At 41.3% G+C, this 15,194-nt stretch overlaps 1 protein-coding gene across 5 annotated transcripts in view; it reads left to right on the plus strand.

Moving 5' to 3' along the window:
• USP28 (ubiquitin specific peptidase 28) overlaps positions 1-15,194 on the plus strand; it is a 75,426-nt gene that overhangs the window by 44,887 nt on the left and 15,345 nt on the right. For all 5 annotated transcript variants that reach the window (XM_028515531.2, XM_028515524.2, XM_028515530.2 and 2 more), the window contains 5 exons: positions 1,173-1,268; positions 4,695-4,874; positions 11,499-11,713; positions 12,424-12,494; positions 13,834-14,062. In XM_028515531.2, the coding sequence (XP_028371332.1) occupies positions 1,173-1,268; positions 4,695-4,874; positions 11,499-11,713; positions 12,424-12,494; positions 13,834-14,062 (791 nt within the window). The remainder of the gene's footprint in view (positions 1-1,172; positions 1,269-4,694; positions 4,875-11,498; positions 11,714-12,423; positions 12,495-13,833; positions 14,063-15,194) is intronic.

Genomic DNA, 15,194 nt, shown 5'->3' on the forward strand with positions numbered 1-15,194 from the left:
TTTTTAATTTATTTCCCTGATATGATGATGAACATATTTTTATGTATGTAATTAATGGTCATTTGTATATTTTATTTGGAGAAGTGTCTGTTCAAATAGTTTGTCCACTTCTCTATCTGGATTTATTGTATTCCTATTGAGTTTTAAGATTTTTTTAAAAATATATTTTAGATACAAATTCAAATGTATCCTGTATGCTTGTCTCTTCTATTTTTTTTCCAGTGTTTTTGAAGAGCAGTATAATATACCAGTTTTTTCTTTTATAGTTTGTGTTTTTTATCTTCTAAGAAATCTTCGGCAAGCCAAGATCACAAAGATTTTCTTCTTTTTTCTAAAAATTGTATAATTTTAATTCTTAGATTCACGTCTGTGACCCTTTCAGAGTTTATATTCATATGCAGTGGGAGGTAAAGGTTTTTTTTTTTTTCCAGGAGAGGGAAAGGCGGCCTGTGGCTGTCCAGTTATTCTCACACCATTTGTTGAAAAGACTCTCCTGTCCCCCATTGAATTGCTTCAGGACTTTTGTCAAAATTAATTCAACTTACATTTGTGGGTCTGTTTATAGAGTCTCAATTCTGTCTGTGGTCTAATCTTATGTCAGGGCCACATTATCTTGATTACTGTGGTTTTATTATAAATCTTGACCTCAGTGTAAGTTCTCCAAGTTTGTTTTCCTTTTTTTGAAATTGCTTTGGTTACCCAGGTCCTTTGCATTTCTGTATAAAAGTTAGAATCCGCTTGTCAGTTTCTACCTGATAGCAATTGAGATTTTGATTGGATTGCATTGAATCTGTAGATCAATTTGAGGAAATTGATTTAACAAGTTTTAGTCCTTTAATCCATGAATGTAGTAGGAAAGGTCCATTATTTAATGCTTTGTGAATTTCTCTCAACACTGTTTTGTGGTTTTTATTGTACAGTTCTTGCACATATTTAATTGTTTATCCCTAAATTCATGTTTAATTTTATTGTAATTGAATTTTTTAACCTCATTGGCTTCAGACTGTGCCTCCCGGGGAAAGCTTTCAGTTTTCACCTTTAAATATGACGTTAACTGTGTTTTCATAGATGCCCTTTGTCTAATTGAGAGTTTCCATGTGTCCTAGTTTGTTGAGACTTAGTGTTATCAATGTTTTTAAATATAAACTGTGTTCTGGGGCTTGTTTTTTTAGGTACATGTACAGGAACAAAGAGCTTGTTCGAAGTAAGAGAGAGTGTATTCGGAAGTTGAAGGAGGAAGTAAAAGTCCTACAGCAAAAACTGGAAAGGTAAGTCCAGGACAACTGTGCTTAGAGGTATGGGAGTGGAACATTAAATTCAGATACTTTGTTTATAAAATTAATTCAGAGTTTAAGTCTTAGCTAGTGTATTTTATAAAGTCAGAAAATTTTTTTCTAAGTGTGTAGCAGTCTTGACATAGTCCCAGGGACTTAAGCGACCCTGAATCGCGCAGTTAGTTATTGGCAGTGCGTTGCAGAGATTGCACCTTCTGATTCCACAGCCTTTCGCTTTTGCTACCCACCTTGCCATCTTTTTCACAAGCATGAGGGAGGTAATTGTCACAGTACTTCTCTCCCTCTGTCTTGGGAAAGCAGTTTCTGAAGTGTCTGGGAAATGTAAAAGACAAAAAAAAAAAACCATTACTGTTCTACCTAGACCAGTGCTAACTGATTAAAAGGGCTAATATTTCTGATACATACCAAGTTTTTTGTCTTTTAGAGGAATCAGTCCCTCTTGTTTGTTTTATACTCTTTTTGTGGAATCACCCCTATGATGTCCTAAGGGAGGAGTCAATGTAATTTTCTAATCAAGACAGAATCTGTTGATTTAGCATTTAGGAAGGAATCCCATACAATGTCAGTGGGTTTTTCCCCTTTATCTGCTTAACAGTTTTGCTGCTATCACCACCCCACCTCTACCCACTTCATTGCCCGGTCATTAATTTCTCTGAAAGGCAGCACTTTGCATACCAGTCCATGGTAGACCCAGCTCCTGTAGTTCCCTCTGCTCCAGCTCCCTCTCGCTCACTTAGGGAGAACTTACCAAAAACAACTATGATGGATCATCTGTTTGTCTTAGTGCTTAAGCTGAGGATTGATTCCTCAAATTCTGTCCTGAGAATGATTTACAGGACTCTCCTTGCAACAATATTTCATTTTTAAGGTTTTAATGATACTTTGTAAGACTGGAAAGTTTTAATTGTTTTTATAGAACCAATATACCTGATATATTATAGCTCAAAATAACTCAGTTTACCAGTAACCAACAAGACATTCAGGTTTATTTAGATTTTAAAACAGTGCATCAGAGCATTTTCTGTAGTATGATATTGCTCTTTTATAAATAAAATGACTTTTTAAATTTCAGATAATATAACTTGGGTAATTTTTTTAAAAAGTGCTTGTTTATGTGTGACCTACTCCTGGGAAAATATACAAGACACTGTTCATGAATGCTATTAGGTAGTGGGACTGAGATGGAGGTGGGTGACTTTTATGGTTTCTGTTACACTATTTTGTATTTGAATTTTCTTACTATGTTGTTGTATTACTTTTATCATTAAAAAACAAGCTCACCATTTCTTCTCTAAGATACCTTGATATGAAGTTAAAAATAAGCCCTGTCTCATGTGGTTCAATGAATTGAGTTTTGCCCTGCACACAAAAGGGTCGCTGGTTTGATTCCCAGTCAGGGCACATGCCTTGGTTGTGGGCTAGGTCCCCAGGAGAGGGTGTGCAGGAGGCAACCACACACTGATGTTTCTCTCTCTTTTTCTCCTTCCCTTCCCCTCTCTAAAAATAAAGAAAATCTTTTTAAAAAATTAAAAATGAGATTTTTTTAACGTACAGTGTAGATATCTTCTTTAAAAGCACCTTTGCTCCAATTTTACTAAATTAATGCAGATGCTGCATTGTATGAAGTAGTTGGTATGAAGGAATTCAATTAAAAAACAGGAAAATAATATCATAAAATTGAAGATAAGTTTCTTCTTTTTTTTTAAATTTTATTTTTAAAGAGAGGTGAAGGGAGAGGAAAAAGAGAGGGAGAAAAATATCAGTGTGTGATTACTTCTTGTGTGCCCCCTGCTGGGGACCTGGCCCACAACCCAGGCATGTGCCCTGACTGGGAATCAAATCGACGACCCTTTGGTTCATAGGCCAGCACTCAACCACTGAGCCACACCAGTCAGGGCTGAAGAGAAGTTTCTTAGAGAAAAATTTTTCCTGAAATTTTATATGAGTATCATATTAAAATACAGCAAACCAGCAAAGAGTTACAGATATAAAATGATGGCTTAAAATCCTGTGGCAGATCATTAATATTGCATTGCTAGTAAGAAAATGTTTCCTTTGGTCTAGGCCAGTAGTGTGTTAATTAATTCAGCAAACACTTAGGGCTTAAGAAGATACATTACTGGAGAGATGAGAAGTTTAGTTTGTATACTGTAGGAGTTCAGAGACAAAAGATGTTTTTTCCAGCATTGGGAGGATAAAATATTGGGAAAGATTTCATAGAGAAAGTAGATCCTGAAAGAAAGCGTTTAGATAAGCTGATAATAGCAGAAATTAAGGCAAGGAAATATACTAAGGAATAGAACAGTTTGTTAAGTTTCCTGTAGCTTTGCGTATTCAACATCTTCTTTTAATGAAACTTGTAACTCTGCAGTATCCAGATCCACAGCAGCAATCATTCTATTTCTCCTTTATTAGTGAAGACAAAGTATATTTGCTACATATCCTCTAACATGTGGTTGACTTTGAGTTGCACTGTACTTACTTTCCAGTGGTGTTTTCATTTCATAGTATCCTTTTTGATATAGAAACAGGCAATTTTCCTTCCTCCTAGTTCTATAGCTGTTTCTTTTTTTTCTTTTTTTTGCTTTATTCAGAGAAGAAAAATATGAAGTGACTCTATGTTAATAGAATCTCAGAATTACAGAGTTTACTTGTACTAGTTGGTCAACTTAATTATTGTACCATTTAAACTATGTCTACTCCAGTGAACTGTAGAATTCATTAAAGTAAATTTCTTTACTGAGTTTAACATGTGCTAATAATGGCAGAATATTGGGTATTATTAAAATTTGCTAGCTATTTTGCTTACACACTTCAGATATTTATGATTTACTAATCCCAAAGAAGTCTGGAACAACTCATGCCTGGTCTGTGCTGTCAAGCATGTGAGTAACAGGGAACTCAGGGCTCAGCAAAAGAGAGATTTGCCAGTTTTCTGGCAATCTCAGACTTTGACCTTTATCAGTGCCCACCTCCCCTCTCCAGCTTTCTTTCCTTTTTTTCCTAATAATTGCAAAGTGATCAATGTAAAGGACAGCAAAGAAAACCCATGGGTACTAATTCACCAGCATTATTTTCAGATTTGAGTACTGCTAATATTTCTATTTTCTTTTAAGAAATAGCATTTACTTTTAGGATCAGAGCCTAAATGTGATATGATAGGAGAAAGAGTAACTGGCATGACTTTGATTAGGAGCCCATTTGAAATGTTTTCTGCCAGGTATAGAAATTTAGGTTAAGAATTTTTACTTTTGTAGTTAGAGGGTTTTTTTGCCCTATAGATTTTTTGAGTAACATATTAAATATTGTGTAGGCTTTAGCAATAGCCTTTCCACTGACTCTTCACACAAAATGTAAGACAGACATGGCCAGTAGAGTACCACTGTCTTTGCCTCTTAGGTATGTGAAGTATGGCTCAGGCCCAGCTCGGTTCCCACTCCCAGACATGCTGAAGTATGTGATTGAATTTGCTAGTACAAAACGATGCTCGGAGAACTCTACATCTCAGAGTGACACAAGCGTGCCATTACCACTTTCTCCAGTGCACTGCCCAGTCTCTGACCTGACATCCATGGAAAGGTAATGAATTTCTTTAATAATATGTACATATTTTTTGTGTTTAATTTGAACCGTGTGCCATCTTTCCAGCTGATTAACACTCGCCCCTTATGATCTCAAGGTCTATGAGGGTTCTGTCTTCAAAAGAAGGGTTTTGCCAACTGTCACTTGGGAGTGTTCAATTTCCCACCAGGGCACTCACCTTGCCCACGGGATGGTTGGGGTTCAGATGCTCCCCGAACTGTCTGGAATGGTGTTCCTGCTGGAATGAGAGGAGACCTCAGCTCTTGCTTTTCTAAGCATCTTAGTCTGCCTACTAAAAGTATGCATGACTAAGTAAACCTCAAGGAAAGGGCGGCTTATTCACAAATAGAAAATTAGAACATGGAAAGAACTGGCTAGCAATTGAAGAGGATGGCCTAGAGGGGCTTATCCAGGGAAAAAGCAGGGAAACCAAGTCTCGTGAGCCTTCTGGTTCTGCTCTGGCTGAGGCACAGTCAATACCCTCTGTAGCCTGGAGGGTCAGCTTGCATTAGATTTGTTGTGTGTGTCTGCTACAGAACAACAAGGGGGGGCCTGGGACAATATACTATCACCCGAAAGGAACCCCCCAGGTTCGTTATGTCCGCCATCTGTAGGAAAGATGTCTCTCAATGCCAGAGATTCGTGAAAAGGAAAGGAAATGTTTATTTAATGCTATACAGAACTTAAAGTAGTGACCTAATGTCTTCATCAAAATCCTAAAGTCTCTTAAAACACCCACAAACACACACAGTCCTTCCTTTGCACTTTGCCCAGCCTGGGGTACCATATCCCAGAAAAAGAAATAGAAGTCCGTGGCTCAGGCAGCCCCCAGTTCTTCTCAGTAATCCATCTCAGCTGGTAGGCCTCCCTTGGTTCCTGGCACCATAAGCTGCGTCGCGGGGATCTCTGCTAAAGCCGAGTGGTGGTTCCCCCTACTAATGAATGCTGCAGGGGTCCCCACTCTGGCAAAGCTGCTAGGTTTTCTTTCCACTGCCCCAGCCATGTGGTCCTCTCTGCACAATGGCTGCGGGAGTCCCCACTCTGGCAAAGCCTTGTGGTGCTCTCTCCCAGGGCCGTGGGAGTCTCCACTCAGCCAAAACCGCATGGTTCTCCCCTCAATGGCTGCCACATCTGGATTTAAATCCCTGTGCCAATCTTCCTCTGCAGCCCCATTTCCAACTCCTCCCACACTCAGCCTCACATGCCAGCACTCATATCCTTCCAGTTTTACTGGGCTGCCATCGTGAGTCTGGGCAGGCATGGCCCCATGTCACGGAACCAGTCTTCTCCAAGCTCCCACGCAGGTGCTGTAACTCGGGACCTGCCTCCCAGTTACATCTTGGTGGGGAAGTTACTTCCATTCCCCTGGTTCAGAGCCTGGCTACAGCTATTTTAACATATCTATGCAACCAGTTACAGGTTATAAATACATTAAATGACCACACCAGAGGTTAGCTATAAAACTGTTGCTATGCAAAACAGCCCTCAATGGCCCCGCTCTATTTGTCCCTTCCCCCAGCCCACACCTGTGGGGGGAGGTGGGGTGAAGACATCCTAATATTTCCTGAACACCCCGAGTTCTGGATTTGGGCGCACCCCCTCTTGGCTACACCCTGTTACATGCCCTCATTTAAAAATCAAACAAACAAAAAACACTAGAACCTATTTAAAAGATTAGATTTTTTTTTTAATTAAAGAAAGAGCATCTTGCCCTGGCCAGGTGGCTCAGTTGGTTAGAGTGTCATCCCATACACCAAAAGGTCACAGATTTGATTCCCACTCAGGGCACATACCTAGGTTGCAAGTTTGATCCCCAGTTGGGCGTGTACAGAAGGCAGTTGAGTGATGTTTCTCTCTCACATTAATGTTTTTCTCTCTAAAATCAATAAACTTATGCTCAGGTGGGGATTAAAAAAAAAGAAAGATCAAGTATTCACTGTAAAATTGTTAAATCAACAGCAGCACTTCCTTCAGTACATTGCAAAGCACTTCTCAGAGCCAGAACCCTACATGGCAGTTTTTTTTGCATAATATGACATTTAAAAAATAATGTGGCCAGTACTGAGGTTCACATCAGCTTTCCATTGGAGATGAGGGGTAAAAGTCAGCTCATCTGAAAGTATCAGCAGCTTTTGGTGATGGGGAGAGGGCCGGCTCTAATGCTACTAATCTCTGAGAGGGCTGGGGTAGGTGGACTGAAGTAAGCACCTCACTCCTACTGCCTCCTAAGCACCTTCTGGAATATAGAATATACTCACGGGCCTGAGCAGAACAGGGTCAAGCTCAGGCTGTGCTCCCTATCCCAGGCTGGGCTCCTGCCTACTCAGGGATCTGGGGTAATTTGGGCTGTGTTTGTGGTGGAGCATTAATGCTGCTGTGGGGGGATAGGATGGGGATAAGGAGCTATCCTGGATTTTCTTTCTTTCATACTACACATCAAGTCCATCAGCATATGCTGTTGGCATATCCAGAGTCTTCCACTTCTCACCACCTCATGGTTCAGCCTACCGACGTCCCCGGCCTGGGTTATGGCAGTAGCCCCCTCGAGTCCTTCAACATATGAGCCAGAATGACTCCCGCATTTAAAATCTGTCAGATCACGTCCCTCTGCCTGAAACCCTGCAGTGGCTGCTATTTCCTTCAAACCAAAATTCAGTGTCCCTTCTATAGCCCACAGGCCCTCCATCACTGTGACCTCATCTCTAACTGCCTCCTCTCCACTCCTGTCTTCCAGCTACTCTGGTCTCTGCTATTTTCTGGATGCTTCAAGGATCCAGACCCATAATAGGGTCTTTGCCTTTGGTCTCCCTGCTTGAACCACAGACCTTGCCTTATGCCTTCCTTCTTCCCTTCCTTTACATCTCCTCAAATGTCTCCTGATCTGTGGGACTCCCTTGGCCATCCTGTGTGAAACAGTACATCCCCAGCTTAGCACTCCCCAAGTTATTGTTATCCATAGCAGTTACGGTCACCTGCATATAACCGTGTGTTTACTTGTTAATTTTCTTATTTACCATCTGTCTGCTAGAATATAAATCCCATGAAGATAGGGATTTGGCTTTGTTTTCTGCTGTGTCCCTAGAACCTAGAACAGGGCCTGGGACATCACAGGCGCTCAGTAAATATTTGCTGAATGAGTCAGTGAGTGAGTACATGAGTACAGGATGTGCCACACACTGCCCAATGCCCTCTGCTCCCCAGGGGTCTGCCACCAACTAGGAGATCCAAAGGACATAAAATTCTCTCTCTCCCAGCCTGGACCCAGCAAAGGACACCTCCACCATTGCTATAGCCATCACGTGGGCTGACAGAAAAACCCGTACTGCCTAACCAGGGCCCGGGAACCTGGCCTGAATTCTCTGCTGGGTCACTGCAAACAGAAAATGAGAGAAAGAGACTAACTCTAAGGCACATTTTTTTGTTTGTTTGAAAGTGGAAACTCATGTATGAGAATTACAGAAAAATTCAGTGATGGTTATTTAACCCCTTTTGCATTTCACAGGGTGGTGGGGAGGGGTCAAGCCGGCCTCATTGGAAATGGCACATGGAGGACACTACATAAGCAGCTGGTAAATAAACCATCTGAGACAGAGGCCTTGGGAAGGAGCACTGGAAACTCCCAGGCCTTCAAGAGGCAGAGCTTGCACTGGGCCGCAGACAGAATCAAGAGTTCCGTATAACAAGATATATAGGGTAGTGTTGGGGAATCAGTATTTTTGTACTCTGTAGGCAATTTTAGGCATTGCTTTATTAATATTATATGAGAAAATATAGTACTTTCCCTGCAATGCTTTCTTGAATTACTCAGCAGAGGTACTCCTTACTACATTCTGGGATGAAGGTTTTTCTTGTGAGAAGACATCACCCAATTGGTAGTGGAAAAGACGACTTCAGAACTGCTCTCTGAAAGGCAGCGCCCCAGCAGTGAGGCTGCCTGGAACTCTGCAGGCACCAGCCCATCTGCCTGTAGTGCAGTGTGCCCCTCTGAAGTTCTTAACACTCCTGCGCTGCAGTTGCCTTGCTTTTCCTGCTTTCTGGAGAAGACACACAAGCTTTGTCTAAGGCCCCCACGGAGGAGCTTTTTCTCGGTCCTGAGAAAAATGCCTAAGGAGACCAGTCCTGGACTCTGGAGTACCTCTGGAAGAAGTACAGGACTCCCTGGGGCTTGGCTGTTCCTGCAGTGGCCAGTAGAAGTCATGTTCTGAGATCCAGCTCTTCATTTTCAAACTGCTGGGTGAGGAAACTGCAAGGCTCAGTCTAGCTCCATCATCCACCAAAGGCTTCTGCTGGCCATTCCCTTGGCTGACTGCTCTCACGGGATTAGGATGCTGGTCTGAAGTGCTCCCCAAAGTGACAGCTTAGGCTGTGCCCCGATGCTGACAAGCCCATAGTGCCAGGTGCCTTGGAAAGTGGCTCCTGCTTGTGTGCACCATCTCGAGTCACAGGGACTGTGGGGCAGGGAGGGGCTTCGCATGCACATCAAAGTGCAGGTGCGTGCTAGTGTGGAGGCAGAGGCCATGGAGGGAGAGTGAGGTCTGCAGTGTGGGAATCTTCATTCTCGGCTCAGTCCGTTGGTTGTCACAGAGTTTACCTGGGTGTTGCTGAACTCCAACAATACCACCTGCAGAGATGGGTCTGAGTCATGAGCATTTGCTGTCCCCAGGTCTGTGTTGTACAATGTGGGCTTCTCAGAATGATCTGGACTCTTGGACCCATTCTCTTGAAGTAGAGAGCTCTCAGAGATTAGGCTATAGGACAGCTGGGATGAACTAGCCATGTCCAGGCTGAGGGAGGAGGCAATGTGCTTCCTGTTCCATCAGGTCTTATGGCCCAAGTGCTGAACTTTGATGTCCTCTGGGCCTGAGGAACGGGAAGCAGAATCCAGATACTTCGTCCACTATAGTTCTGTACCAGAGGTAGTGACAGGATTGAGCTCAGAGAGTGGGCACAGCCCAGAGAGGGCCAGTGGGGTGAGCATCTGCATGTTTAAGAGGGCAGACTTATAGGAGAGATCGTGGGATAAGGTTGCTAGTCCCTATAGGAAGCTGAGGAGCTCACCTTCCTCAGCATCTGAAGCAGGGAGGTGGGCAGATAGTACTCACACAGATAAGCCTGCTCCTGGAAGAGCAGCTTCAGGTAGCACTTTATTGGGCCATTGTTCCTGCTGGCAAAGACCAGGTGCTCCAATCCTGAGTTTGTTGGGTGATAGCTTTCAAGAGGGGCCAGAAGACAGGCTGAGGCAGAAGTTTCTGGTGGGCACTTCTCCTACCCACTACACCCGGCCTCCACTTGAATGTGCTTGGCATCACGCCCTGGATAAACAGCCTCCAGGGTGCTGCACACAGTGTGGCATCTTTGTCTTCAGTAGTGATCACTGTGTCCAAAGGTGCATACTTTTCCTGCAGCTCCTCCATGGATCCTGCTAGCTGCTTCTTGATGACTGACCAGGGTGGCAGCCTGGGGATCCATTCCATTCTCTACCAGTGAAAGCATCTCCACTAATACAACAGCTCCCAAGGAAAGTCGCATGACACCTGCTAAGGAAGCAAGGGAACCGTGGTTGGGGCAGGTGGGGTGGGGTTGGGTGGGCAGTCATCCAGGCCATGGCATTCTCAGAAGCTCCAACCCCACTCTGCAGCCTCCTGGTTACTGACTAAAAAAGGTTAGGTTTTTATGTTTAAAAACTTACCATTTCCCCATATTAATAATTATGTATGCATATAAGTGCACATCTGGATAGAACATACCCAACGTACCTCTTGGGTTTCTTGTAAGTCAAAGCTGAAGGAAGTTTATGTTACTTACTTTTAATGGGGAACAGAAACCTAAGCACAGTTAGAAACTTCGTTTCTATTCCTGCTGGTTTATCTATGTGTAGTTTGTTTGACAATAGTAGTAAACTTTTACTTTACATGCTTTGTTCTCAGTTTAGGACAATGGTACAGTGCAGAAGTGAACATACAGATTTAGAGCTGAGTATTTGAAACTTACCTGAGGCTACTAAGTTTCCCTTGGGAATGTCGCCACAGCAGTAGATCTGGGGTTGCCTGCCTTTAAGTCCAGCCCCCTGTCACTCTCCCACAGTCACCTAGTCTGTGTTCCTGTGAATCAGATGTTCAGCTGATACTTCATTTTTCTTGCTCTGTATATTTTGTTCCTATATTCACCTGTCCATCCCACTTTGGTAGGTTGCATCTTAGAAACTCTGCAGTTGATACCTCAATTCTTCCCTTTTTCAGGTTTCTCCCTTCTTCACAAGAAGGCCTTACAACAAGTGGTGAGAGAGCATGAGCCATAGACTCAGGCAGATCTGGGTTTAATATCTCTCCACCATTTACTAACTGAGTGAACTTGGGTCCAAGTTTCTTAATTTTTCTAAACCTTAGGTTCGTAATTGGTTAATGGAGATAGTATCTCTATAGTAATAGTATCTTTCACATAAGCAAGTTGTATTTAATGAGATGTTGCATATACAGGGAGGATTTGGCTCAGTACATGTACAGAGTAAATACCAACTTACAGTTGTACTTTTCCACATAGCAGCTTACTTTACAAAGCATACTAATTTAGGCCAAGTGTATTTTGAAAATTACCATACAAGCATGATTTGTTTTCCTTCAGTACAAGTAAAGAAAGCTCTTCTCAGGATGTTGAAAGTACCTTTTCTGAAGATTGTGTACACAAGTCTACGATAGTGAATAAGCCCCTTACATCTTCTCGGTCTCCTATGGAAATGCCTGCACACCCAGCTCCTCGAACAGTCACAGATGAGGAGATAAACTCTGTTAAGACCTGTCTTCAGAGGTGGAGGAGTGAGATTGAACAAGATATACAAGGTTGGCTATTTTAAAACTTGTCAAACAACTACTCTTGGCCCCTTCTCTTTGTTTGACTATTTGGAAGTTAGGCACCTTGGGCACACTTGCTGCATTGCCATATAGACTGTGGAATTTGGGCACGGGGATTATGACTTCCTTCTTTAGTTCCCTATTGGATCACACACCCGTTATACAACCATGGAAAGATCGTTCCTGGATTCCCTCCTACGCATTTCGGGGGGTTCTGGGGTGGCCTAGATACTCGTGATCACCTTTGGCTAGGGTGTTTCTGTGTCATCATGGTCCTGGTGCTCAGACTTTTCTCCTTCCTCCCCTTACTTTATCCTTTTATCTGGGGAGCTAACAATAAAGTAAGTCAGATTTCCACCAAGTTCTTATTCATAGAAATTCAGCCCTGCCCTGCCACCTTCTTTCAGGCCTTGTCTTTGGGACACTTATTTTATACCCAAGTGACCCATTACAGTCCTTTTCTAAGTAGATTTTTTTTCTTTAAGAAATTTTGGTGCCAATGATGAGAGATAATTTTTTTTAAATCTTAACATAATTAAATAAAGGCCTTCATAACCTAAAGCACTAACTGTGTGGTTCATAGAGTGAAGTTAAAATTGTCAGAACCCCTGGCACAGATAAGAACACTCTTTGTTTAGTTGGAGCCATGGCATGGAATGGAATCATTTTAACTAAGTATCCTTTTTTTTTTTTAACAGATTTAAAGAATTGTATTGCAAGCACTACCCAGACTGTTGAACAGATGTACTGTGATCCTCTCCTTTGTCAGGTAGAATGAAATTGAGGGAAAGTAGCTAAGGCGTGTTCTAGTGGTTCTAATGGTAGATACAAAAAGGAAATTGGATGGTTTTCTTTGAAAGTGGATGGGAACCTCCCTGAAATATAAGATACAAACTTAGGGAAAAAATGGATAGTGTTTTGTTTTTTTATTTTAGGCTAAAAAAAAAGTGATATTTCTTCTGCCATCAGTAGAAACCAAAATATATTTGTTTTGATTCTGCCATGTGTTATTTTTTGATATATTAAATTGGTTGCTCTCAAATGTTAATAAAAATTTCTCATATAATGGTAATTTAAGTAGTATAGTGGGGAAATGTGAACTGGGGACCAGTTACCTGTCATTTCCAAAGTCCCACGACCCTTTGTTTACCAGCATACCTTCAAGGTTCTTTATGTGATGACTATGAAAGGGAGGTAGGCAGGGCAGAAATTCTAATTATCCCCACAGAGTTTTGGTTAGAATAACATTCTGGGCATGGAGAGAAAAGAGGTTCCAGTCCGGGTGACCTCTTAGTGGCTCTCTGTACCTGGTGGGAGGAGAAGAGCTGTTTCCAGGGTTGCAGGGCAGGAGTGCATCATGTCAGTCTTAGCTCTTCCCCGTTTTCTCCTTTGAGTATTTCAAACTTCTCTCCACTAGTAAAAACATGCCAAAGTACTGATGAAATGTAAGTTTAACTTGATTCTATGGCTGACTTTCCTTTTTTCCACCAGTAGTTACTTGACACTTAAGTATTGCTTTATTTTCTGCTTATTGTGACAAGAAATGCTTTTCAAATGTTGAAACAAACAAGTAAGTAGCTAAAAGGGTCTTCACCTCAGATAGGTATTCAATTCCAAGAAGAAATGTAGGGACTGTGTGACTGGTTCATAATGAAATATGCTAACTTAATTTTGGTACCGAATAAAATAGGCACAGAACAAGATAGCCACTAATCTTGCTGTAGGTCCCAATGTGATAAGCATTTCTCAACAAAAGTGGTCAGGGTGATTCTGCCTTTACATAAACTGAGTTTGGGATTGTGGGATAAGTAAGCCTGGGTTATCTTTGGTTTTCGATCTGTAACCATAAGAGTTTAGAGTTGAACGAGGTCTTGGAGGAGGTTACCTAGTTCAGCTATCTGGTTTTAAAGATTTGGGAACTGAGACATAGTTGGTAGATTCCAAGGCTGTGTATCACCAAGGTGTTTCAATGTGAACCCTATAAGAAATACATGTATAGTTAGTTTTCCTATGTCTGATAGTTGGGCACAAATTTTAATTTTAGTAAACTAAACTTTGTCAGATTACTTTGCTTAATCTAACTCAGAAATATGCTTTCTGATTTGCAGGTGCCTTATCGCTTGCACGCAGTTCTTGTTCATGAGGGACAAGCAAATGCCGGACACTACTGGGCCTATGTCTATAATCAACCCCGACAAGTCTGGCTCAAGTACAATGACATCTCTGTTACTGAATCTTCCTGGGAAGAACTTGAAAGAGATTCCTATGGAGGCCTGAGAAACGTTAGTGCTTACTGTCTGATGTACATTAACGACAAGCTCCCCCACTGTAATACAGGTAAAAATATGTTGGCAGATAGCAAAGAAAGGGGAAACATGTACTAATCAGGGAAGGGGAAACAGTTTAAACTTTTTTTTAACCTAGAATTTATTATAAAGTAATAATGCATTTTTAAAAATACAAACAGTACAAAAGAGAATAAAGAGGAAGAGTAAGTTTGCTCTCCAGCTTCCATCCTTGAGCCCAACAAGTATCCATTGTTAGGTTTCTTATGTGGTGTTCAAATATGCTTTCTACAGATGCTGCATTTATTTATGGACATCTCTCCCCCTTCCCATGTTCTTCCCCACATGGGATATTTTTCCATTTTGGTCTGCATCCTTTTTGTTAATTGTGTGTCTTAGTGATCTATATTTTCATAAATAAAATTGACTCATTCTTTTTAAGTTTTTAAGTTTAAGTTTTTAAGTTTCCATAACAATTCCATTGAATGGAAACTACATATAGTTTATTAAACCACCTTTCCATTAATAAAATTTTAAATTGTCTAGTTTTTTTCTTTTTTAGTGACATTTTTGTATACATAGTTTTGTACCCTTTGGAAAATAGCTAAATTTTACAAGTGGATTTGCCTGAATAATTTCATACTTCGTATAATACTATTATTAATGTTAAGAGCAGTCGTATTTATATTGGTACTTTACTGCATGCTTTCATTTTTATTTTTCTAATAACTTGTAACTTTAAAAGGGAGGTACGAAGGGTAGAAATTCTTATTATCCATCTTTTCTAGATGAGATTCTGTAGCTGTCCAGTAAGTAAATGGCAGGCAAATGATTCAAATCAGTTCTGACTCCAAATTCTGTACTGTTTTCCATTTATATTATTCTCTCTTTCTTTCACATCTTCTCTGAGAGGTCTTATAGCCAACATTTCACATCTAAGATCATAGAAGGCTTTTCTTACAAGTGCTCAAACTTTACTGTGTTTGATAGGTAAGAAGACACTTGAGGCCTTTTGCCCAGGCAGCATGTTGTCTTTCTGATTCGGTAATGAGAGTGTCAGGGGTGGGAGGGCAGGGAGGTGAAGTAATGGTCACCTAATAGTAATTGATCTTCATAATTTCATATTTGCAGTGTGAAAGCACGAACAGCTGCTTGTGGGAGTTATTGTACAAATAATGGTACTG

This window comes from Phyllostomus discolor, chromosome 6, assembly GCF_004126475.2.
Source record: "Phyllostomus discolor isolate MPI-MPIP mPhyDis1 chromosome 6, mPhyDis1.pri.v3, whole genome shotgun sequence".
In the NCBI taxonomy this organism is placed as follows: Eukaryota; Metazoa; Chordata; class Mammalia; order Chiroptera; family Phyllostomidae; genus Phyllostomus; species Phyllostomus discolor.